At 40.8% G+C, this 25,319-nt stretch overlaps 3 protein-coding genes across 3 annotated transcripts; 1 reads left to right on the forward strand and 2 right to left on the reverse strand.

Moving 5' to 3' along the window:
* Positions 1–221: 221 nt before the first annotated feature.
* On the forward strand, positions 222–2,913 carry LOC136426695 (BTB/POZ domain-containing protein KCTD7-like). The gene is made up of 2 exons (XM_066415449.1): positions 222–332; positions 2,091–2,913. The coding sequence occupies exons 1-2, from the start codon at positions 318–320 to the stop codon at positions 2,871–2,873; spliced, it is 798 nt and encodes a 265-aa protein (XP_066271546.1). The 5' UTR covers positions 222–317; the 3' UTR covers positions 2,874–2,913.
* Positions 2,914–4,751: 1,838 nt separating this feature from the next.
* Positions 4,752–15,127, reverse strand: LOC136427234 (digestive cysteine proteinase 1-like). Its single transcript, XM_066416020.1, has 10 exons — positions 15,031–15,127; positions 14,004–14,147; positions 12,974–13,143; positions 11,672–11,915; positions 10,696–10,897; positions 8,363–8,556; positions 7,569–7,660; positions 7,015–7,176; positions 5,700–5,889; positions 4,752–5,061 (listed from the first exon to the last, which is right to left on the reverse strand). Exons 1-10 carry the CDS (start codon positions 15,068–15,070, stop codon positions 4,862–4,864), a joined length of 1,638 nt encoding a protein of 545 aa, XP_066272117.1. The 5' UTR covers positions 15,071–15,127; the 3' UTR covers positions 4,752–4,861.
* Positions 15,128–21,856: 6,729 nt separating this feature from the next.
* Positions 21,857–23,688, reverse strand: LOC136426550 (prokineticin receptor 2-like). Its single transcript, XM_066415214.1, has 2 exons — positions 23,237–23,688; positions 21,857–22,598 (listed from the first exon to the last, which is right to left on the reverse strand). The coding sequence occupies exons 1-2, from the start codon at positions 23,686–23,688 to the stop codon at positions 21,857–21,859; spliced, it is 1,194 nt and encodes a 397-aa protein (XP_066271311.1).
* Between the last annotated feature and the right edge of the window lie 1,631 nt (positions 23,689–25,319).

The following is a 25,319-nucleotide window of genomic DNA, read 5'->3' on the forward strand; positions in this document are numbered from 1 at the left end:
TTGGCACCATTTATTGATAGGGAGGAATCATTTAATAAAACATTAATAACTAAGGTTAAATTACTAAATAAACAAATTGTATACTTCAAAAAAGTTTAAAACATAACATTTTTGTCTTAATTCAATGTTTTTATTCTTTAGAATGTTTAAGTTGGTAAATCTTATAATATAAAATGTATGCCCCCCGTATAAATAATGGTTTTGTCTAGCTAACCTTTGACCCTTAAGGTGGAAGTGAATGTTTTTGTTTTGAAAGCGATCACCTGCCATAACATTTACTGTGAGCTGGATCACTTAAATTAAAGCAGAAGTCCTTCATGGCTGCTGAACAGGTAAATAACGTGTGTGCGTGTGTGGTTGGCTGAGAGGCAGCTATACGAAACATAACTGGCCCGGGTTGCTTTTAGAATATTTTCGACAATAGGAGTGTCTGAGTTTTCCGAATGGGACAATTTATTAGTAAAATCATGGCAATACCTCTAACACTGGTATGATAACAGGCCTTGAAACACAACAACGTTTAAGCCAATGATTTTGACCTAAATACGGGATAAATAAGGGGAAAACCCTTGCCGGGGTAACGTTACCTCATTGTGTGGCCCCCAATTATACATAAATGCCATAAATATAACGTTATATTGTTGTATTAACTCCTGTTGTTATCAGAGATAATTGTTCAATATATACCCATGTTCATCAAGCCATTCAACGGACTGGTACTTGCCTTGTGCATTTTCAAATCTCTTGAGGAGTCCCTTGATTGGTCAGAAATCTGTCCGGTCTCATTGACATTACAAAATTGGCATGGCTACTGACAGGATGTTCCTGTCAATTAAGTGCAAAGAAGTCTTAGTTGACATGAAGCACAGTGATAACTTTAAATCGGCAAACAGCCATTCAAAGAATAATTGTGCAATGGCTTTGTCGGTTTAGTGACCATCTAGCATTAAGCAAAAGGTTGCGGGCTTGATCCCAGCCGGGGTGACCTTTTTTCTTTCAAACGTCCATTTTTAAAAAATCATTTTAGTCAATTAGTCTTGCTCATAAGTCTTCTTTTTGCAGCATTTTACAGGATTATCCTCAGGGTTAGGGTTGACAGGATCACAAGGTGTTATTCCCAATGAACATCCTATTAATAGTGCCCAAAAAATTCTTATTGACAAAAACATCCTCAGCCTTGTGGTCCTGGACTTTTGAAAATAAACAGCCCCAGGACCAGGTCATCTTTATATAGTAACCTAAACTGGGAAACCAAAAATGTCCAGCCACTTTCATACAGCCGGAGCAAAGTGTCACGCTGGGGGCCTGTTTTTAGAGGCTACAAATACGTCTAGTATTCGAGATATGCAGACGTGCAGTATGCAGGCTATTCAGTGCACCGTGTACAGCAAGTGGTGAAAGGGGAGATATTGTCACTGTTTGGAATATCAACATGCAACACCATGTCCTTGCCAAAACGCTTGGTTGAGCGACTAATCAAAAAATCTACAAACGAGGAGCAAAATGTGGAGTCAGCATCTCTAGTGAGTATATGACAATTCAACTGCCAAAGTTTTTTTTCCTGTAATATGTAATAGTCATAAAAACTTTATTTGGTGTATAATGTGGAGTTGAAATCAGACAATTGGCATGATTTTTTAGTATTTAAAATCTCTTAGAGCAAAAGCTTTAATACTGCAGCTGAACAGTCAATGTGTTGATGTTTGTTTACCATGTTCATGTTCAAAACATCATTGCTGAAATCTTTTGATTTATAACAAAGGAAGTAAGTCTACTCTTATGTCCTTGTTTTGCAATATTCTAATTATATACAGCAATCATTTTACGACTTTTGTTATTGCTTGCTTCAGTGGTCATCTAAGATACTATCTTAGTTATAAATCTAATATCAACAGTTTTGTTTAGTATAGTGTATATAACATTAGTCTATCTTAACTTTTGTAACAGTTCACAAAAGCAAAGCCAAGGCATTTTTAAAGTAACGTAACATTTCTGTTTGGATGCATTGCGCATATACATTGCACTCTTATAATTACTTCCCCTTCTTCGCTTTTCTTATGCAGATCTGTGTATTTTGTCTCCCACCACAGTTCCCCAAGGTCATCGAGTTGAATGTCGGCGGTGTCCATTTCACCACTTCACTCTCCACTCTTCGTAAATATGAGGACTCCATGTTGGCAGCCATGTTCAGCGGACGTCACAACGTTGTCAAAGACTCCTCGGGCTGTTACTTTATCGACAGCGATGGCACTTACTTTGGCCACATCCTTAACTTCTTAAGACGCGGTCAACTTCCCCCTTTGGACGTCTGTAAGCAGGTGTATCTCGAGGCTCAGTATTTTGGAATCGAACCCCTTGCGAGTAAATTACGAGAGACACCGCCAATCATAGGGGAAAGTCGCAGGCAACATTTTCTAGGACAATTTCCGAACTACTTCCAAACTGTGGAAACGCTGATCCGACTTGCCAGCGAGACAGAATATCCACTCAAATCTTCAACAGTTTTGATCTGTTTATACAGAAAGGAACTCGTTGGATATTCAAGACCACACAAACAAGCGAGGTATCTAAAGATGTCATCTGAAGACTTAGAGAAGGGAAGAAAGCTATTTAATGTTGATATTCATGTTGCAACGCATGACTGTAAGGAAGGGCATGCCGGAGTGAGTCTTGGACCATGGGATGCCGAAATTGAGGAGAAAGAAGTGTTTAAAGTCATCCTTCAGGACCTGAGAAAAAGAGGATATTCAGTTAGAGAGAGCAGTGAAGCCAGGCTGGAGGTGGGGAAGTGTCAGTGGTCACACGAGTTTGGTCAGATGGCAAAAGTGTCGTGTGGGAAGCACCTCTTTGGAGTTGTTTTTGACTGGTGGTGAGAAGTTTCAAATTTGCAAGACAATTTCATACCAAATACATGTACATCTGTATGGAAATAGGCAAATAAAGGTAAAGCTTTTTTGTGGCTGTAGAGGCAGTGGGATGGTGTTGTGGGAGGAACTAAGGTATAAGGTACTTTAATAGGCAGTGGGTTGTTATCCACTGTGTCTAGGGCATGGCATTATATTAGGTGGAGCCCATCCCTCTCCTTCCACTGCCTTTTACATCCCCAACCTAAGTCAGGTACCCATTTTTACACCTGGGTGGAATGAAGAAAGTCGTGTTAAGTGCCTTTCCCAAAGGCACAACATCAGTGGCATGTCAAGGGATTTGAACCCACCTGTATGTAACTTAACTTGAATGTGGAATATCATGAATGTATCTATTCAAAGCGAAAACATTTGAAAGGTACAATATACAATGTACACTCATGTGAGTGATGTGCAAGTCCTGATAGGGACATTTGTTGTCAAGTGCATGTCCAGTAATCTGTGTACACCAATGTGAAAATACAACATTCAAACAGTGTCAAAGCCAGATGAATAGTTTTATTCCATGACAAATAAGTTTTCTTTAAAGTACAAGTAAGTAATCATGCTTTACTTAATTTTTGAGTGATCATTTCACTCCTAATCCCTGTACATACATGAACCAATTTTGCAATTGCCTTTGGCTAAATAAACTCTGGAACAACTTGCATAGTAAAATATTTCAAATTCATCTCTCACACAAAATATATCAAAAGCATCAAAAGCAAAACTAATGATGAATTTCGGCCATGTCTATTCAGATAAGATATTAAATTAGTATTCATTAAACAAAAATCACATCATGATAACTTGAATTATATCCAATGCATATCACTGATTAAATGAAAATATCCCAAGCTACATGTATAATGAAGTTCAAGTGAAAACAAAGAGTCCATGCAGCAATTCTTTATGCAAGATATTATAGATTATCCCAATGATAGTCCAATATCCGGTAATCATCTTTTGAACACATAAGTTATCAATGATTTTACAACCTGTTTCTTCCCATAGTTTTATTGCAAGTTGCCTATGAAATTGCCCTACAGCTTCACACTACATAGGCCAGGATGATAATTGTAATGATTTTAAATAGCTCTAAGTCGGTAGACTTGTATTTGTTCTCTTATGTCCAAAGAATGTAAGTATAGCGAAATGCATAAAACTATATTAAGCAGATCAAAATTCTGATTCAATCAACTACCCTGCAAATGGTGCTACCTTGCTTTATAAGCCACAACTCATATCTTCTAATTGGCAGCATGTACAATGATATTTCAGAAACCCTACAAATCATGCATTATTGCATAATTGCATTAGCCTAGAATCCATCTATCCTAGCTCCTGTTCGCTTCAACAATTGCTTCCATGCAGAACAGTCTTGTACCTGTACCCGTTTCAACATTTGGTCTTTAGGTCCTACATTTTTCAGGAAATCAAATATTCCTCAGCAGTGTAACAGAATGTCTGTTTCCAAATGTCTGTTTGAACTCTACAGCCCTGCCGTTACAAGCACATGCACCTATTCAGTACTCAGAGTCAACCAGAACTCTTGCCTGATACCTTAGGCAAATATTTCAATTCTAATCGTTTCTCTATTAACATGCAGGTGCTAGACTCTGTGAATAGTTTCATCAGGTTGGTAAGTCACTGAATAAAAAGACTCTTATTTTACACAACCAAGAGATTTATTTTGAACCCACGTTTTGTGATGCATGTTTGGGAATGCATCTATAAGCAGGGACACCTGTGCTGCATTGCAATGTGAACCAATCAGAATTGCCTTGAAGAAGGTGACAGATGGTCACCGAAACATCGGTTGAATAAATCTCTTGTGTAAAAAAGAGTCTTTTTATTCAGGTGCTCGACTATTATGCAATGAAGCAATCAGAGGAGCGAATGGAGCTGAAATCGGATGGATACAAGGCTATTATTCCAGGGGGAACCACTAACCATGATTACACCTTGACATACGTGGCATCAGTGGCCACCCCGCAGTTGTTATCCTTCTGTGAGATGAGAACATAACCGTTGTCGCCCCAATGTGTGGACCAGGAGTTCTTGATGAGCCAGTAGTCCTGCATTTTACCGTTGCTGTCCGGCATGCTACCATAGCCGACAGCCAGCACGGCATGGTCCAGATCTTCGGGCTTGTTGCCTATTAATAGTTAGATAGTAGGTTAAAATTCTTCCCACCTGTTTTGGTGTATAGAGCGGTGCCCTGTTTCTATAGCCCTTGGGCCGCACAGACCGCTACAGCTTATGTATAATGTAATATGTGTAATACTGTGTTCTTATTGTATGTGTACCTGTCCAGGGACACCTGAAAAACAGGCCGCTGGCCTGAGCTGTGATTTCCCTGGTAAAATAAATAAATAAAATGAAATGAAAAGTAGGGGGCTAGTGCACTGGTAGTGGGGCTTGTTTAACTCCTGTACTTTTTCTCATAAGTGCTACGTAAGTAGAGAAATCAGTATGTACCATTTTTCAAGTCCTTGGTATAATCTGGCTGCCATTTGAACCCCAACCTTCTGTATGCAAGGCAAACACTGGTTTCCTACCAGTAGAGTCATGGGTCAAGAAAGCCAAATGTTTGGCTACAAAAAGTACAAGGCAATCCAAGACACCAGGACAACATAGCCATCCAAGTGCCATATTGTAATGGGTAACAGGTTAAACACCAAGTACTGATGACACAGCTAAAAGTTCACACAAATGCTCGTTTCAGATAAATGCAGCAAATGTCTATTCCTAGGACAGAGGTTTACAAAAAATTAGTCAAGATTCTGTACGTACCACAGTCCTTGTCATAGTAGACACCGTTTGCGTAAAAGCTGAAGGACTTCACGGCAGCGTCTATCCCAACAGCCACTGGGCCCATGTTGGCCAGCGCCATCTTTAGGGCAGTTCCGTTTTCCGAGGTGACATTGACATAGCCAGTTATAACAGCGCCCACATGCTTGGGGTCAAAGTGACACTTGCCATCCTGTTGGAAAATAGTTAGTGTTAGTAATTTATTCAGATTTACCACATTTGTGGAAGGATAGACATAACAGGTGAACTATCACCTTTTCAAGATGTCAACCCAGACCAGACTGTAAGGTTTGGACCATCACACACTGGGGCATGCCCCTACTCTTTCTCGAAAGGTGTGGTGGGTTCTTTTACGTGCGCGGGGTGTGGCTCTCCCCAAACACGGGACCTCCATTTTAACGTCCTATCCGAGGGACGTCCCTAACCCTAGATGAGCTAGGTACTCATTTACACCTGAGTGAAGTGAGGAAAGTTAAAGGTTAAGTGCCTTTCCCAAGGGCACAATGTCGGGGCGCATGTCCAGACATGTCTAGGGGCAGCCCGGGTTCGAACTCGGGTCACCTTGTTTGACAGTCGGATGTTCTATCCATTACGTCACACGACGCCACGTAATGATTTAGCCTGGGTTATTCTCAAAGCAGTGGTTGGTTGGGAAAATTGTGATCTGTGTGTCCTGTTCTCTTTCCGTCTTTGTTGGTTAGGATGGCGGAAAGAAAACGGAGCATATATATGGGAAGTACATCACAGTTTTCCCCACTAAACTCTGCTTGGAGAGTAGCCTGGGGGCCATCCCAGTTAGTTTTTAAACAACTAATGCTTAACCTTATAATTAGAACTTCTTGCTGCCTAACCCCATAGCCAGTACAAAGATGGTGCAAAGAAGGGTATATATATAGAATACAACACGGGGTATTCCGTATCACCCGAGGTTCCAGCCCGATCCAACCCGCGGGAGGGCTGGGACCGAGGGTGATGCAGAATACACCGTGTTGTATTTTACTTATGTCATGCCCCCCCGAGAAAACACAAATTTCAATGCAGAAAGCGCCAGAAGTTGAGGGAGTTTTGTGTCCTCAAAAAAAAAACAAGATTGATCAGGTATTCCAATTTTCGATGGCGGCGTAAGCAGCGCGCTCAAAATGCATTCTAAATATTCTATGGAAGCCCGTGTGATACAACTTCGTTAGAACCCTGTGTGATACGGAACATTATCACATGGTCCGGAACACCCGTATCAAACGTTTTTGCTGCCCAGATATGACATAAAATGCGTTACAAACAAACAAACAAAACTCACAGCTCCCGAGTACGGTCCATACTGAGCGGCCGTTGCGATGCCGCCATGTTTCATCACCCATTCGTACGCCCTGAACTCCTCCCCTCCGTCGCAGGCGTTGTTCCCAAAGCCCCAGGAACAGTCCATCAGGTTCTGCTGAGATAGGGGAACCAGCATGCCTGTCTGGGGGACAGAAGATCATTAATGGTTAAAATACTTAAAAAAGAAAAAGAAGGGAATGTTGATCCAGTAGATTTTCCACGTTCTGTAGCCTGCACATGCGTATTAGGCCCCTGGGGCCACTCCCAGGAGACGTTTTCCATTCTGTTGTAGAGGATCATTCATGAGTACACTTGTTTTTCTGCAAACGTCTGTGTGCGTGTATCTTTCCCTGGTTAAAAGGGATTTTACCCCTCAGTGCCCATCTCAGTCTCCATAGCCCTTGGGCCACACAGGGAAGGTCATGAAGCACAGATCAGTCTTGGAGTGCAAAAGAGATATTATTGTGTGATCTGTAAGTCTATTTGTACCAAATTACTGAATTTTAGATACATTCATTTGGATGTTACAAGTACCTTTAGGAACCAAGCTCCCTCAATGGCCTCCGCAGCACCAAAGCTCCAGCAGGACCCACAGACAGCCTGGTCCTTCACTGGGGTCACAGCACCTGGGAACAAGAGTAACTACAGGGTCAGAGCTTCCCTGGGAAAGAGAACTGATCAAAAGTCATGCCAGATATCACTACTGAAGCACTATCAGATAGGTCACCATAGTTGTGATATCTATTGGTTCTACAGAAAATCTACATTATTCAAAACTTCCCAAGAAGGCCACTAGGGACCAGTAAAATCTGGTCTGTGTGGACAGGTGGTCACCACAGACAGGATTTGTAATGCTTGTGTCAATGGGGAAGATCATCTGAGGGACAATCAAAAGCTATCACATTGTATGTACAGGTGGTCACTTGCATTAATACTCAAATATCATTTTGTTACTGTAGATTTTGAACTAGATGTTTCTTTCAGACCTTTGCTGTCCTACATTAAGGTGAACTTAAAACTACAGTGTCACATACATGTCTTGTATGTCACAAAAAATCCTCTCCACTCCAAAGGAGGACTTTTCTTAATCTCCAAGCAGATCTCCACGGTGCGCCGAAAATCGTATATGCTAGCCAGAGAAGCTCCAGTCAGCCAGAGAGGCTCCAGTCCGCCCCGCGGCTATCTGGAGCTTCTCTGGCTAGCATATACGATTTTCGGCGCACCGTGGAGATCTGCTTGGAGATTAGACTTTTCTATGAATGACAACAGACTTCTCTATTTGACATGTTGAAATCTGTATCATAATTCACAGTCAAGCTGACGGATACCTCTGATTGCCCAGTTAATGTTGTCAGGAACGTCCGTCACTGCCATCTCTTCTTCATCGAAGGGCAGGCCGTTGTTCGGCTCGGGGCTGTAGGTGCGACCTCGCATCATCTTCAGTTCATCGTCCGTGTGATCTGCCAGGTGGTTGATGGCCAGGGTGTAGCCCAGGTTGGCGCGGTTCTTAGAATGAATCAACCTAAAAAAAATAAGGCATAACTCACATTTCAGTACTCCCCTTCATGAAATACATGATTAAGTACATGTTTTATCAATTCAAATCAGTGAAGAGACTAACTTAAATCATAAACTACATCTTGCCCAATAGCTCAGGGCTTGAAATTCATTCTTGGAAATAGGGGCACTTACCTAACAATTTAGATGCACAGAGAAAAATCTGGGTGCAGATGATATTAATTAGAATAAAATAAAGTAGAATGACAGCAACACAAAATGACATTTTAAAACCTTACAGCCTCTATTCAGAGCTATTGGAATCTAAGATTCTATTACTCTCACCTCTCAAATAGAAGTACCCCCTGGAATAGAAGTACCCCCCGGACAAATTTTCAAAATGTAATATAAGTACCCCCTGGAATAAAAGTACCCCCCGGACAAATTTCAAAAATCGACAGTCGAGGCTAGGTAAACTGTGTCCATACATGTACAACTGTCACTGTCACAGAGAAATAAGATAATAAGCAGGTAGGTAACTTATATTTAGTCAATTATGCCATACCTATTAAGTATATAGATATTGAACAGAATAACTGTCCATAGTTTGTTCAAATCATGATGATCTTCCTCGCCTCCTCGTAAAATATAATAGTAATATTGAAAAATTGGGCATAGGTTCCCCGCTATGACCCCTAACCGGGGGCCACGGTGCTTTCAAATTCAACAAGTGAAAATGTACATGATACATGCTTTTTCTACTTGGAACTTGAAGCAAGTGATCAAAGAAAATTGTTATATCATTTTATTATGACTGACAATCAGTGACATATAACAAAAATCATCAGAGTACTTTTAAAAGTTAAATGTACCTGATCATATTTTCTAAAGACATCAACCACGAAACAACACAAATATGAACACAGTCCTTCCACAGAAGAAATATGTCTATAAACTTTTGCTCCATAGCGTCGAAAACAAAGTGAGACGCTCGGATTTCGAGTTCCCGCGGTAAATCCCACAATATTGAATAGAGATCGACTGTAAAAGTAGCTCAACGTCACAGACCGCACATACTAAGAAGTTACCCATTACGTGTTGACACTAGAAACCCGCGATGAACCGCCAAAATTGGGAAAATCTTACGATTATTTAAAAAAATGAACCCTCTGAAAATAGATATGGCGCTGTGTGTCCATCGTTGCCCAAAAAATATAATATTTCCATGCGTTTACGGTATCATTTTAAAGATCGGTATCCGCACTACGCAATATGCTGCTAGTTTTACTGTCGCCATGCCTTGTTTAACCATGTTTCGCGATTCCGCGCTGTTGTTTACCGAATCATATCGGACATATTTCTGCCGTTTTAGAGATTTTGTGGCCTCAAAACACATATCACAAGGGAAGTTAAGTTATGATTGTTGTTTTAACGTGTTACATGTCTTCTGCAAACAAATAATTCTTCCGCCGCGCTGCCGATACTACGGATATAGTGGTCAGGAAATAATATTCCCTGTGTAGGCGAGCACCCTCTCCACACGTTTTTGATCAGCGTGCTTTGGTTTACGATGTAAACAGAGACTATCAAAGTTATTTATATGAAAATTGTATTTTAAAATGTCAATGTCGCGTCTTATTTTCCGGTTTACTTTGTAGCGTCATAGCGATATCGACCGATATGTTCCGATTGCCGCCAGGATACTTTTCACAAGGCCGTCAAAGCGGCGAGAAAATCAACGCCGGTAGGCCGAAAAATAGCGAATTACGAGCAAAAATACCGGGGAAATATGGGCAGAAAAACCTTAACTTACGATTTTAGAGGGATTCCTGGTTTGCAAAGCCTCAATTTTTCAAAAAATAATAAACGTACCGTCTAGAATAAGAACGTACAGGGTGGAACTATTGGCGAAAAAAAATAAACGTACCGGTACGTTTATTTGAGAGGTGAGAGTAGCTAACTTCAAAATCATTAATACGATGAAGATTTTATTACTTTTCTGACATTTGAATGTCAAGAATGTCATTGAACTGTATAATTATACCCATAGTCAAAAAATTAGGTGCACAGCTCCAATTTTGGGTGCACAAATCATAAAGTACATAATTTTGCACCCAGTATTTCAAGCCCTGTACAATTAGTAAGTCAACTGAAATGTAGTTACCTTGTGTTGGTTGTAAACACACTGTGCCTCTGAGAATGCTCCCTGCTACCATCCTGGTACGTCCGCCCGTGTTTCTGCTTGTACTCCTTGAACAGCTGATGGGTGCGGTCGTTACCTTGGTGATGTTCCACAAAGTCCTTCATGGGGTTAAAGGTCATGTGGTGTTCCACCCCAGGTCCAGGGAAGTCGCCGCACTTCATCCCTGAAAATGTACATTTCAAAACTAATTATTCTCAGTTCGGGCCATTACGTTCTGGTACTAGCATACAGAAAGAACTGCCCAAGAAGACACTCAGGGGACCAAGAACAGGTGGTCACTATAGACAGGATTCTTAATGCTTGTGTCAATGGGGAAAATCATTTAAGAGACCACCAAAAAGTGGTCACATTGGCCAGGTGGTTCTTGTGTAGAGGTGGTCACTTGTACAGGTTTGGCAAAAGATGGATTTTAATTCCTCCATGTCTATACCAGTACATTGTATATGAAGGATAATTTGCATTTAGATAAGTCTGCATGCAGAATGTATATGTACTGGTAACTACAGAATCCAAGCTTGGATATTTCATACAGTAACAATGTATATCATTTAGTATCTTAATATTTAAATTGCTGCATAATTAATTTGACATGTCACCTTTATTGAAATTAATCAAGATTGATCACCTTCAAACTTTGTATTTGCAATCTAAGGTTCTGTCATTTTATAGAATATAGATGATGTAAATGCAGCTTTCCCAGTATATAGTCAAAGGACTATTGTCACATTGATAAGAGTTTGACTTACAACATTGAAAAAATATATTCTAATTTTCTGCTTGAACAATACCTTTCGGTATCTCAAAGTCACTCTCTACCACTTTGTAAATGCAGTTTTTCTAGTATGTAGAGTCAAAGTACTAGTGTCACATTGACAAGAGTTTGACCTAAAACATTTTAAAAGTAAAAGGTCATTTCAATTTTCTACATGAACAATACCTTTTGGTATCTCGAAGTCGCTCTCTACCACGTCTGAGCTGAACATGGTATAGTCCAGCAGGTACTCATCGTAGTGGGAGCCAATCAGACTGTCGTATCCCTTCATGTAGTATGCCACCGGCACCTCTGTCTTCCCCTTACTCATGTACAGGATGTATGTGTTGTTTTTGTTGCCTCCTCCTTCTACGGTCCTGTACATGTATGCAGTGCATTCTAGTCCCTTGTATGGGAAGGATCCAATACTCTGCAATAAAGAAACATACAACAAAATTGATCAGTGTCAGTCAGAAATGGTAGACTAGTATAGTGCATACAAAGTCTGAGATTTACAACAGTACCAAACAGTGACCCTAAAGCAGAGCAAATACAATCATGCTTTCGAAACCAAAATCCAACTCTCAGAAAAGGCCCTTTCTGTACAAAATGTCTCATTTGTGGAACGTAACAATTATAAAAGTATTGGACTATAATCATTGCTTTTAATGAACTATGTCATTTTTGTTCTCAACTGCCACTTTATCGTATGCCTTTCTTTGTTTTAAATTGTAACATGTGAATATGAATGTGTAGACCACAGGAAGTATAGCTTCTTATGAGGATCTAAATAAAACTCTAAACTCTAAACAAAGAATAGGCAATGGTTGTTTTAACCCTGGACAACATTCAGTCTGTACCTTAATTTAAAGGTGACCAAATCTTGTGCTTAACAATGAACCAAACATAAATTAGTTGTTTAATTTGTTTAGTTGTTTAAACCAAACTAGCCAAGGACAGGGAGGTAAAATCTCACAAGTCACATGTTAGCTAGAAACAACAGGACACTATTTAGTTATCTTATTAAGGATCACAATTTCTCATGCAAAAAGAACAACACAGAAACAACACAATCCTGAGCAGGATGGATGAAAAACAAAGTTATCGCATCTAGATCTTCCAAAAGTATTCCTCCTTTGAAGACAGTTTTCCATAGGAAAACCCATTATCAATTATCAAAGATTTCCGTCTCTGCGCTTATCTCCAACATGTCTGTTTAGCTGTCTATAAGTTCAAGGGAGGTGATACTGCAATTTTTGAAATTTTTGCAATGGTTTTATGTTAAACTTTGCAGTTTTGTGGTGACCGTTTCACCACGACCCTAATTATGATAAAACTTGTGTTTCCATTTCTATAGTATACACAGTATGTCACCATAGCCCTACTGCGAAATTAAACTCTCCATTTTTTCACTACCACAAAGTTGATTAATATATCACCACAAACTTAAAGGTATTTACAGCATAATCTCAACTGAGTACTACTTACAGTAAAGTTGGTGGTATCCGGGAATATGGACTGTGGCATGACAGGATTTCCTTTATCTCCATTGATCTGGAAACACGTCTTCTGGTTGGTCAACTTCTCGGTCGTCATGTAGGCCATCTTGTACATGGCGCCTCCCTTTGCATCGCTTTTCTGGATAGTCGACATCATATCTTAAGGGAAGAGAAATGGAAAATGAAAGATGATTTTAGTCAGGGTTTTCCTAGTTAGATATAATAGTCTTGATGATTGTTCAATCTGTTGACACAAAGCTTCTGCCAAACCACTTAATTCAATGTGCAGTTTGTTGTAACAAGGACATTATAAATTGGTTATAACAATGATTAGTAGAGTCTTATTCAGAAGTATTGTGGAATTAAGAAAAATTACAGAAAACTAAATGGCTCTAAAGTTGTCCCAAACAAAACTGAACTCTCAAGGACCCTGCTGCATTGAGTCACGCCCACACACAAACACACACAGTCGTTCTTGTATACATGAACTGTATCACGTGTCAATATGCCTGACGTACTACATTCACATGTCACACTCACAAAATATGTTCCATACCTTATATATAACCCTTGTTTTGCTTTTTTTAAATTTGTACTGGTCACTTGTATTGTAACCAGCACGTGTAAACGTGAAAACTGCTATTAAATAATCACATTCTCATGAGGTGAAGCAGTAGAAAAGAATTGATTATTAATAAGTAGAAGAAATAATGAATTTACAGCAGTTGTAAAATTTGACAATACCCGTATAAGCACTACAAAGTCAACTTTGTTTACAAGTACGTGGAAATTCTTGAAAGTTAAAAACTTTAATTTGTAATCTAATATTGTTAACTTGTGTATAAAATGTATTATCCAATATAAATATGAATGTCATTTTCTAACAATAACAATTGATTGTTTGTGTAACATATTGAATGTATTTTTCCCAGGGTTAGCCCTTAGCAATTAAGCCATCCGCTAGTTGGGCAACCCTGGCACGTAACAATGTTAACGTTCAATTCAAATAACCGACTCACCACCATAGTAGTCAATCCTGCTCATGCCAGCCTTCTCGTTGTACCACACCTCGAACGGCTCGTGAATCTGAGCGTACGGCAGGGAGAGAAAGCCTCTCACGTGGTACATGGACGGCATCTTCACCGCACTGGTGCAGGCCAGGCCTACAGAGTAAAAACGACATTGACAAAGTTAACTGTTAAATTCTATAAATCAAAACTGCTTAATATATGTATATGCAGCATAGGTATACAATCTCCAAGAAGATGTAAGGATCCGACAATCCCTACCGTGCAAAGGAACCCTACTCTACTCTATTCCAGTGACTCCTTCACTCTACTCTACTCTACTCTACTCTGCTCTGCTCTGCTCTGCTCTGCTCTGCTCCGGCTGACTCTGCTCTACTCTGCTCTACATTGCTCTACTCTACTCTGAGTAGAGTACATTGAGTAGATTACAGTAGAGCAATGTAGAGCAGAGTAAGTCTCTACTCTACTCTACTCTACTCTACTCTACTCTACTCTACTCTACTCTACTCTACTCTACTCTACTCTACTCTACTCTACTCTACTCTACTCTACTCTACTATTCTCTACTCTACTCTACTCTACTCTACTCTACTCTACTCTACTCTACTCTACTATTCTCTACTCTACTCTACTCTACTCTACTCTGCACTCTACACAAGTCTACTGACTACTCTGTATTGAGTACGTTTGGGCAAGGATATCCTTGGTTAGGGCAAGGCGGTTTTAATCCTTGGTTAGTGTTAACCCAGGTTTATATATACCTAAGCCACACAAAGACTACAGACAACAAACAGCCAGTACAGAAATTATGCTGTGTATTTCCATTTAGCCGTCGCGACTGTTGTAGACTGCTACTAAAATCTCTTGCAATTGCTTGCAATATTCACACGGAATTGCCATGGCATACAGCATAATTTTCACGGGTTCATGCATCTCTAGCTCTCTCAGGTCTTTCCCTGAACAAGTTAAACACACTGTCATAGCATAAACACCAAGAGAAAAGAAGAAAACAGCTTACCAGTGAGCAGCAGCAGAATGCACAACTTCAGTCCCGCCATGTTTCTGTCTCAATGTGTGAGCATCACGTGCAGTTCTTCAGACCTCGACTGTACCATTGTTATGGGGGGATTACAATATTAAACTTTTTATAAGCACGTTACAACTTTACTATATGACTACAAAAGAATACAAAAAAATATTCAGTACGCATAAATTTTATTAAATTATAAATTGTTCTTCAAACTAATGACAAAGCTATATAAAATTTACACATTCTAATTTTTGGCCCCCATATACAAGGTCCGTACGAACTGTACGGACAGTTCAATGACCCCGTTAGGGATAGGGATCCTTTATGACCTTTATTTATGCAATGGATGTAACGTTATATACATGTTTCATGTAACATCCGCCGAAGCAACTCCTTGGCAGGGTTATGCTTTTGCTGAGCATTGGTCAGGTGAAGCTTCAGTTGAAACGTGTCAACCCCCGCAAAGCGACTGGGGGGGATAATGTACCCCCTTGGCTGCTGACAACCTTCCACGAGGAGCTCGCTCCCATCCTGTGCCACATTTATAACAGCTGTCTTCAGGAAGGAACCTTCCCACGGAAATGGAAAGAGGAGATGGTTGTCCCCGTACCAAAAACATCCAAACCGAAAGGTCCTGAAGAGTTTCGTCGGATCTCCCTGACTAGTTGCTTTGGTAAGGTGTTGGAGGTCTTTGTCCAGGAGCTACTGCTGCGGGACGCTGGTGACAAAATTCTTGACTCACAACACGGTTTTAGACGGGGCAGATCCACCGTCTCAGCCCTTATTCAGACAACACAAGCATGGCATGACGCCCTGAACGCCAATCCTAAGATGGACGTTCATGTGGCCTTTATAGACTTTTCACGCGCCTTCGATACCATCGACCATGGGAAGCTCTTGTGTAGCCTGGCAAGGATGGGCATAAGGCGGAATCTCTGGTCATGTATCTGCAGCTACCTGAGTGACCGGAAGCAGCGCGTGAAATGGGGAGGAAGTGTCTCGGAGTCGCGGCCTGTTCTGGCTGGCACACCCCAGGGCGGTATAGTGTCGCCAACATTATTTGTGATTGCCATGAACAACCTGGATGAAAACATCCATCCTAGTGTCATCCCAGTTAAGTACGCTGATGACTTAACTAACACAGAGTGTCTGATGGGATCTCTCCCTGGCCTGATGCAGTCGTCCATGACTGCTGTACAATCATGGGCAACGTCGTACAGCATGGAGGCAAACGCGAAAAAAACAAAAGACATGATAATTAGTTGCAAAAAAGTCCCGGTTAATCCCCCACCACTCACGTTAGCTGGTCATGCAGTTGAAAGAGTAACAAAATTCAAGCTTCTGGGTGTCACTGTTACCAGCGATCTCTCATGGGACGAGCACGTTAAAGGCATAATCTCTAAGGTACAACCACGTATTCACTACCTACGCCTTGCTAAGAGGGCCGGGCTTCCCTCCGACTTACTGCTGAATGTGTACGTCTCATTCATCCGGCCTATTATGGAGTATGCATCGCCTGTGTGGGGTGGGCTCCCCAAAACTCTATCGAGTGAGCTAGAGAAAATTCAAAAACTCTGCTGCAAACTCATTGGCATTAAACACCACAAACTCCCCACCCTACAATCCAGACGACACGAAGCCTCTGTACGCGAGCTGCGGCGGATCCTGGACGACCCCACACATCCCTGCAGACAGTTCCTGCCCCCGGTAGTTGAGACAACCTACAGCCTCCGTAGACATGTGGGGCTGAAACCACCAATCAGCAGGACGAACAGACACAAAAACTCTTTCATTCCGAGAACACTGTTATCTATGATGTGATGCCCGCCAATTACTCTATGCCCACGTTGTCATTTTTGTAAAATAATTTTAATCTGAATAATTGATAAATAATGGTGTTTTTTTAACTGTAATATGCTACTGTATTAAATTGTTTGTATACTATTATTACTATGTAAAATCAATGCAATTCAGTCCTATGGACTGCAATTTTGATTTACAATAAAGTTCTAAAGTTCTAAAGTTCTAAACCCCCGCCGAAGCAACTCGTTCATACTCACGTTCGTCTATAAAGATCTATAAACAACTAGAAAGGCCGTCATTTGCCCCTGAGCAAATACAGCATGTTTAGCCATACTAATCCCCATGCAAGAAGTGGGCTGTCCCAAAATAATGCCTGGGCAAATCGAAATATTAACTGCATGTAGAAAGGCAACATTTGCGAGAGCATCATACTTCACCAATCTCCCTCCCGATGCATAAATTGACTGTTCCAAAATCACCCATGCAAAAAAAAATTGTCTCTACAAGTTCTGCGAGACCCCAAGAGCTTCTTACTGCAAAGGCTTGCGTGTGTTCCTGTAATATGACCTCAGGTGACCTAAATAGAACATGCGTTCTTTGGCCAGTAGCAAATGGAACACGGGGATCCTTAGATAGAACATGGATTCCTTGGCCAGCAGCAAATAGAACATGGAACGGGGATGGGTTTGCGGAAAAAGCTGGCCCTGTCTACCTGGCCTGTCTACCCTGGCTATCTACCCTTTTTGGACCCCAAGGGCATGCATGGGGGTTTTGCATCTGATTGAATTTTCTTGAGGAAAAACTGGGTCAGTGGCAATTCCAGCTGTGGGTGGGCTGGATCATACTATTGGAGGATAGGGACAGTTATGAGCAACTCCATCAACACTGGAGGAAAATCTATCATTTGTAAACAAACTTCTTGTTGTTAAACTAGATAGAAGGGGTATCAGATACAGGATACAGGATAAACAAAGAAAACCGAAAACTGATAGGATGGTTTGCCAGAACAGCAGCTGCTAAAGATTTCGTCAGTATCAGCTACAGTAACCACAATGAGTGTCAGACATCTGTTTAGAATTTAGCTGTTGTGACAAACAAAAGTCCTATTGTTGTCTGGCTCATCCTACCAGTTTTCTTTTCTTCCTTGTCTTACCTTCCACTTCAATTGTGTTTAATATTCCAGGTGCAGCTTATTGTATACATGTACCTGGAACTTTTTTTCCAGTCTTGGTGGAATGGCTTTACCAGCTTCACCCACACACCCGCCCCAACAAAACACCAATAGGCATTATCTTCCATCCAGCTCACACACATATATCTGGACATCCATTGACCCAGTTTTTCCTCAAGGAAATTCCATTAAAGGCCTAACCCCCATGCATACCCTTGGGGTCCGAAAAAGGGAGGTAGCCAGGGTAGACAGGCCAGGTAGACAGGGCCAGCTTTTTCCGCAATCCCGAACGGGGATACCACTTTTGGCCTGTTTTTGGTCTGAAAATGGGCCCAAAAGTCCCCAAAATGAAGCATTCTGAAGTAATGTACACCAGAATTGTGATTAAAGTCCTGTAGGGACATGTTCAAGGCACCCTTGTACCGAATTTCAGGTCACTTGCTTGCAATACCAGGGCACAGGAGCCCAAAATATAAAAATTGTCTAAAAATGCCCCAAAAAACCTCCATAAAATGGATTTTAAGGCCTGTTTCAAAACAATTAAAAAAAAGGGTCTGGGGGTATTTGCCATCTTAACCTCCACACCAAATTTCAGGTCGGTTGGTTAAGAAATGGCGGAGTAGAAGCCATTTGAAGATTTGGCAGGAGGAGAAGAACATGAACAAAAACAATATGTTGAGCCATACTAGGTATGGCTAAACATAACTAGAAAGGCCGTCATTTGCCCCTGAGCAAATACAGCATGTTTAGCCATACTCCTCCCCATGCAAGAAGTGGGCTGTCCCAAAACAACACCTGGGCAAATCGAAATATTAACTGCATGTAGAAAGGCAACATTTGCGAGAGCATTATACTTCGACAATCTCCCTCCTGATGCATAAATGGACTGTTCCAAAATCACCCGTACAAAAACTCTCTCTACAAGTTCTGTGAGACCCCAAGAGCTTCTTACTGCAAAGGCTTGCGTGTGTTCCTGCAATATGACCTCAGGTGACCTAAATAGAACAGTGTTCTTTGGCCAGTAGCAAATGGAAGGCGGGGATCCTTAGATAGAACATGGATTCCTTGGCCAGCAGCAAATAGAACATGGAACGTGGATACCACTTTTGGCCTGTTTTTGGTCTGAAAATGGGTCCAAAAGTCCCCAAAATGAAGCATTCTGAAGTGATGTACACCAGAATTGTGATTGAAATCCTGTAGGGACATGTTCAAGGCACCCTTGTACAGAATTCCAGGTCACTTGCTAGCAATACCAGGGCACAGGAGCCCAAAATATAAAAATTGTCTAAAAATGCCCCAAAAAACCTCCATAAAAATGTTTTTAAGGCCTGTTTCGAAAGAAATGAAAAAGCACCTAAGGGTATTTGCCATCTTTACCTACATACCAAATTTCAGGTCGTTTGGCCCAAAAATGACGGAGTAGATTCCATTTGAAGACTTGGCAGGAGGAGAAGAAGAAGAAGAAGAAGAAGAAGAAGAACATGAACAAAAACAATATGTTGAGCCATACTAGGTATGGCTAAACATAATAAAACTGAACAAAGTTCTGAATTGATATTTATGATACAGAGAAAAGAAAAAAAAAACTTTGTTGACACAACAAAAACGTCTTCAACTACAACAAGATACAAAATAAATCTTTAAATTCTACTTATCAAACACTAAAGGTTTACATACGCAAATCTCTAATTATTTGACAAAACCAAAAGGGGCTAAAAATGGTCATTTCATTTCGTTTTATTTGTTTTACCAGAAGAATCACAATATTGACCTGATTTTAAGGTGTCCCTTTTCAGGTGTTCGTTCAGGTGTCCTTCTTCTTCTTCTTCTTCCGATAGGTCCTTTCCAATAACAGAGCAATATTTTATACATTTACCAATTTTTTAGTTGTGAGAGTTATCAAATCTAATGACACTAGCATATTCAAATCTGCTTGTGGTATCAAGTCTCTTTGAATCTGTAGTAATTAAGCAAAGATATTAGCTACTTGCTAGAGTGCATCAGCTCTGTGTCCTGTGCATTCTTCAGTTGAGTAATAAAAAAAGATAATAAGCAAAGAAATATGAATAACTCATTACGTAAACTCATCTAGAGCATACATAAGCCATTGGTTTTTTCATTGCCACATTTATTAACAATACATGGTATCGACACCCTCATCAAGTCATTGACTTATTTTCATGCTGCCACCAACACAAAGAACGTTGCAAACAAAGCAGATCATACAAATTTAAGATAAGAGCTATGAAATGAACAAAGGTTTTTCAAGCCCATTGAAACTAATACGGCGATATTGAGGAATTAAGTATTATGAAAGCGTTTGTTATCTGCCAAAATGTTTGGTCGTTAAGTAAGGCTTGATCATTTGAGAACCGATTTAGATTGGCAGAAAAGACTGAAGATCCTCTTAGAAGTAAATAGAATTAAGTATCATCTGACAGATCATCGATGCCTGTGACAAGACCTACCAGCCTTTTCATTGACTTCTTGCTTGATCATGTCATGCAATTGTCATGTCATGTCATGTCATGTCATGTCATGTCATGTCATGTCATGTCAGTAACTGTTAAAGGAAACCTAAGCAATAGTAGGGCCCGAAAATTGGATTTTGAAAGTCAATTTATTTAGTCATTTCTATACATGATTAGTTCAAACAGCACTATCACAGTGTATAGCAACGTCCATGATGCAAAAATATGACGTCGGTGTCATGTTAGAACTCATTGAAAATCGTCGCGGGGTTTTTGTAAACTAAGGTGATCATTGTACGGCTCGTTTTTGCGCGGTTTTAAAATGCTCAAAGTGTGAAGTTATTACGCAAATGTGCTTAACAGTGTTAGTTAATGTCACTACCATAAAGACTTCAGCATTCTCTTTATTTCCATTTTTGGCCCTAATATTGCTTTGGTTGCCTTTAACGATTTGTGTGTAACACATGTCGTATATTTGCGTGTCGTCTTGCAAGGAGATCGAAATATTGCTATCGAAAGAAAACGGTAAGTCAATATACTTTTGTCCACTGACCTAGATACTAGCAATATACAGTAGTTGCGTATACACGTGACAGCTTCTCTTTAAAATATACAACAGGTGCTAAGCTGTTCATTGGCGTCTAAAAACAACATAACGAACTGAGGCGTTGCCTGCAAAGCCTAGTCTAAACCAGACTCTATGGGTTGCTTGAAATAGTAGAAGTCGGCCAAATAGACGGAATAATATTACTCTCCAAGCAGGTTTCGGCTGTTTTTCGGACGTGTTTTTAGGCGTTTTTGTCGGGCTTTCTACTTTGTCATCTTCTTTTTTTGTATAGCCACCCCCCCCCCAAAGATGACAAAGTAGAAAGCCCGACAAAAACGTCTAAAAACACGTCCAAAACCAGCCGAAACCCATGCTCTGATTGGAGAGTAGAATAATATATCAGAGGAGTTAGCAAGCCATAGAGTTACAGCTTGCAACCCACGGAACCTGTCTGGAGTCGTTAAGATCTGAGGCTATAAAAGAAATTCGCCGATACTAGAACAAAGTCAGCGTGGTTGAGGTCATTTACTATCATTTACGCCATACACCATAAATTGCACATTTTAACTCTATGGCCAGCTAACTAACTCCTCGGACATATCATTCAGTGTTTTTGGCCGATAATTTCTAATAATTTCTAGCAACCAATCATGTCTGGTAGAGACTACTAGTAATAGGAGGTATGCAAAGCCCTTCAATTAACAGTGCCCAGATAAATTGTGACATCGTCAGTTCCTGTAGAAATCTATCAATTACCGAAAGCATTCCCTTGTATGTACTTGTGGCTGCAATGGCACCCATTTAAACGATACAATTAACTTTTTATAAAGTAGTCTCCCGACACCGATCAAAGTTTTGTCTGAAACTCGCATTTCCCATGGTTATAAAAGATAGAAACGTAATATCATCATCATCGTCATCGTCATCATCAGATGGCAGCATCACTTGTATGTCCGATCCTCTCGCCTGGTGAAGACCGCGGCATTCCTTCGCGAGAATTTTCACGAAGTTAGTGACATTCTTGTTGAACACCACGTAAACACAGGTGTTTATGACACTGTTTCCCATTGCTGCTGCCTCCACTGCATAGAAAATATTAGTGTTGTGAGAAGTGAGAGTAAGAACATGGTGAAAGTCTCTAAGTGCAGCGTAGACATAGTACGGAGCCCAGCACAACACGAACAGAGCAAGGATCAGAACTAGGCGTAGTGTTTTCTTCTTAGACCTCTGTACTTTTTTCCTCATCGCATCTGTTAGATATCCAGGTAGCTCTCTGTGAAACACTTTCCAGACTACAGGTAGTGAGCACACGGCCATGATAACCACTGGTAGAACGAACTGGAACGCCAACATACTGCCATAGTACCCCTTGTAGGTTGTTATGTGTCTGACATGCCATACGACCCCGCAAAAGGAAGAACTCTGATGGAAGTGCGGCTGTACTGTAGAGAACTTTGCTGAAGGAATGGCGATGAGGAAGGAGGTGATCCAGACACCGACGGACACCAAAATGGCGCCTGTTCTTCCCACACGCCGCCACCGGTGACGAACTATAGTTATGTATCTAGAATAACAAGAAAGTTCCTTCTATCATGATACAGCACTCAATACTCCTTGTTGACAAGCAGACCTGGTATATTTCTACAGGTAGCGGTGCTAGCTCTTTAACGTTCTCTAGGCTAATCTCCAAGCAGATCTATAGGTTGCATAAAGACCGTATCAAACTGGCAGAGGAAGTACGTTTTGCAACTTGGATTGCATTACAAGCTCCCTCTTCCAGTTGGATACGGTCTTTGCAATCCATTGGGTCTGGTTGGAGACTACTTTAGGCACCTCCTCAAACACAGTACCCCCCTTTTACGTCCCTTCCTAAAGACGGGTGCAGCCCAGACCGAAATGTCCAGACCCAGGATGGCCCTGTTAGAAACAAAATTGGAATCAAGACCTCAACTGTGAGGCTGCTATAGGGATATCCCAGCTAATGCTTCGGCCATTTACAATCCTGGGCCCGGCCCGGCCAGCTTGTGGGAACGAAAAACAGGATATACAAGACAACAAAAGACACAAAACGTAAACAAATACTAATAATTGTGTATTTTCGGGATATGCATTTTCTATTTTTCGTTTTCGCAAACAGCCCGGCCGGGCCCCGGATTGGAAATGGGACCGAAGCATAAGGAGGCTACTGACTTTTCGTATTACCTGTCAATCGCAATGACCACCAGAGCGTTGGTCGACACGTGAAGAGACACCATCCTCACATAGTTAACCAGCGTGCAAAGTTCCCCTCCATACCGCCAACCTCCGGCATTAATAACATAGTAGTCAAGGCTGAATGGAACGCAAAGTATGGCCACGACAAAGTCTGAGAGCGCAAGATTGGCGATCAGCAGGTTTGTTTTAGTCCTGGTTTTCTTGAAGCGTCCTATGACCACTAAGAACGCCAGGTTTCCCACACCACACACTATAATGATGAGTATGTAGACTGCCCCAAGAGCCACACGGAATGATATAGAAGCATAATGGAAAGTGTGGTCATGAGGTGCGTCTTCTTGTCCAAGTAAATCATCGAAAAAGTCATCATATGCATACAGGTGGTCATACAGGTCACCGTAAAGGTAGTCTAGGTCAATTTCCGTGTTGTTTCCATCCATGATGATCGTCTGGAAAAATAACACAAATCTTCCGTAATTTTTAATCAAATAAGTTGATGTATATGGAAAATCGCTCTCGCTATGCTATTGAGTATGTATTGTAATGTAATGTATATGAACATAAGTACAAAATGTAGTATGAACGTTGGCAACAGGATTGAATAAACAAAGAAGGACATATGTGGTGCAAAACAAAAAGGGCATATCGATCGTTAAAGTGCTTATGACACCAAAATACAACATTTTCTTATTATCTGTAATAGGAATAGTATCATTCAATGAATATAAACGTTTAAAACAAATACACACCCTTAATGATGTTATTTAACATCGAACCATCAGAAACCATACTTCCAGCGCTTGATTCTTTTCTGATCTTCCCACCAGGTAATTACATAAATCATTCACTTTACCCCTCATGACGTCACAATGAAGAAAATAAATACTGTTATGTCTTTTAATCGAATGTAATCACGATAATTAAGCACTGTTTGCTATCCAAATAATGTTTTTCTCAAGACTAGTAGGCAACGTCGCGGACCAACTCCCAACCATAGATGAACTTCATGAACTTGCCCACGACTAACTCCCAACCATGGTCTGGGGAATGTCAGGAGGCCATTGTGAGCTACCAGGATGTGTGACAGGACGCTCGTTCTCATTTAAATGTACACGTTTTGTAACTTCCGTTACCGTTTGAAGTAAGACGTTTCTGGCATTAAGATATGCCACATATAAGGTGCCAAACTGTCGTTTTAAAAGCCAGAAAAGTTTTAAGTTGTCATAAAAACGACAGTTAACGTTTGGCACCTTACATATGTCGCAAATCTTAATCCATGTCAGGAACGTCTTACTTCAAAAGGTAACGGAAGTTACAAATGTGTACATTTAAATGAGAACGAGCGAGGAGCATAACGCACCTTGATTGGCTGTTCTGTGGCATCAGATACTTCTTCTACCACCGAGAATGAATTTCTTACACGTCTATACAGGGAAGCACACGGCATGTGCACGTGCGGACTATGTGGGTGGTGCGTTTGTTCTAGAAAGAGCTTCAATAAAACACCCATACATTTGTAAAGGACCAGCTGTGTTGCAACAGTTGCACAGATCACCATAGGTTTACATAGCAACAGCGGCACTGGGTATTCATGCTCTACTCGAAAAGTAGGACAAGGACGTATATAACGAAGAATAAAAGCACTGAAGGTCGTGGTTTGTTTGCATGAGAGTTCCTTGACCTGCGTGCTTGCTAATCAGTGCGCTAACAGCTGTTTCAGTGCTGTTCTTCCGACTACTGTCTATGCGGTAACGTCCATTGGGCCTGACCTTAGTATTGCTATGTTAGTGCACTGGACCTGACTATGGTACAGATATGTTAGTTCATTAGACCTGACCGTGGTACTGATAGTCAACTACACATGATTGTGGTACTGATATGCTAGTCCATTGGACCTGGCCATGGTACTGATATGTTAGTCTGTTGGACCTAACTGTGGTACTGATGTTAGTCCATTGGACCTGACTATGGTACTGATATGTTAGTCCATTAGACCTGACTATGGTATTGATATGTTCGTCTATCGGGCCTGACTATGGTACTGATACGTTAGTCCATTGGACCAGACTAT

The sequence above is a fragment of the Branchiostoma lanceolatum genome, chromosome 2 (genome assembly GCF_035083965.1).
Source record: "Branchiostoma lanceolatum isolate klBraLanc5 chromosome 2, klBraLanc5.hap2, whole genome shotgun sequence".
NCBI lineage: Eukaryota > Metazoa > Chordata > Leptocardii > Amphioxiformes > Branchiostomatidae > Branchiostoma > Branchiostoma lanceolatum.

Bases quoted from the DNA above. Each gene is read 5' to 3' on its own strand.
- LOC136427234 (XM_066416020.1), bottom strand. From the start codon at position 15,070: ATGGCGGGACTGAAGTTGTGCATTCTGCTGCTGCTCACTG. The intron at 7,177-7,568 runs GTACTTGTAACA...TCTGTCCCCCAG, and splicing joins AGGGAGCTTGGTTCCTAAAG to ACAGGCATGCTGGTTCCCCT. The intron at 5,062-5,699 runs GTACGTACAGAA...AACTATTAATAG, and splicing joins CTACTATGACAAGGACTGTG to GCAACAAGCCCGAAGATCTG.
- LOC136426550 (XM_066415214.1), bottom strand. From the start codon at position 23,688: ATGGATGGAAACAACACGGAAATTGACCTAGACTACCTTTACGGTGAC. The intron at 22,599-23,236 runs GTAATACGAAAA...TTGTTATTCTAG, and splicing joins GTGGTCATTGCGATTGACAG to ATACATAACTATAGTTCGTC.